The following is a 985-nucleotide window of genomic DNA, read 5'->3' as shown; positions in this document are numbered from 1 at the left end:
TTGATAGGCATATGCATGCTTTTGTGGAAAACGGCAACTTTAAAGCAGTCTGGCGGCCGTATTACGCCCCTTAGGGGCATGGTGACACTTGGAACACGTTCGGGCCGACCCAAGGAATCGAATGGACCCAGTCCCGATGTCCTAGGGCCGCTAGGAACGCCAATAAACCGCCTCAAAGTTGGCCATTTTCACATTTTTGCTAGAATGGTCAGAAATATTTGAAAAATGTTTATAAACAAAAATATCAGAAACCACAAAATAAATTTTCGGAAAAAATTTTACAAAAACAACAAAAATTTTGGGGGAAAAATCTTACAAAAACAACAAAAATTTTGGGGAGAAAATCTTACAAAAACAACAAAAATTTTGGGGAAAATATTTAACTATTTTCAGAACGAAAATACCGACAACAAACATAAGAACAAGAAACATAACAACAAGAACAACAAGAACAACAAGAACAACAAGAACAACAAGAACAACAAGAACAACAAGAACAACAAGAACAACAAGAACAACAAGAACAACAAGAACAAGAACAAGAACAAGACGACCGGTAGGAGGAGATTGGTCAAAAATTCGGGATGGGGGATGAGGGAACGGGGAGCCTAAGATTAATTGGAAGTGGCAGAAGCGAGCAAGCTCAAGCCCTCTGCCAACGGGATGAGGGAACGGGGAGCCTAAGATTAATTGGAAGTGGCAGAAGCGAGCAAGCTCAAGCACTCCGCCAACTTCCTAAAAAGTTGACTTCTTCGACTTTAACGCAGCGAAGAAGTGCTCTTATTATCATAGTAAAAAATGCATTCTCTTATATCTATATTTTTACAATCCAATTGAGAATTATACAGCGTCTACAAATTCATAAACAAGAAATGTGTCAAAAGAACTTTTAGTATAAAAAGCTGTAATAGAATTTGCGTTTAGAACATGTATGCAAGACAGAGACGAAATTATTATACAAAACTTTTATACAGCAAACGCCTAT

The 985-nt window shown here is 37.9% G+C and overlaps 1 protein-coding gene across 1 annotated transcript in view; it reads left to right on the top strand.

The window, feature by feature from the left end:
* The window catches only part of LOC119634590 (serine protease easter-like), a 6,062-nt gene that overhangs the window by 2,100 nt on the left and 2,977 nt on the right, over positions 1-985 (top strand). The window contains exon 3 of the mRNA XM_038028838.1: positions 8-207. Within this exon, the coding sequence (XP_037884766.1) occupies positions 8-207 (200 nt within the window). The remainder of the gene's footprint in view (positions 1-7; positions 208-985) is intronic.

This window comes from Glossina fuscipes, unplaced genomic scaffold, assembly GCF_014805625.2.
Source record: "Glossina fuscipes isolate IAEA_lab_2018 unplaced genomic scaffold, Yale_Gfus_2 3, whole genome shotgun sequence".
In the NCBI taxonomy this organism is placed as follows: Eukaryota; Metazoa; Arthropoda; class Insecta; order Diptera; family Glossinidae; genus Glossina; species Glossina fuscipes.
This window is presented reverse-complemented; position numbering and strand designations above follow the sequence as displayed.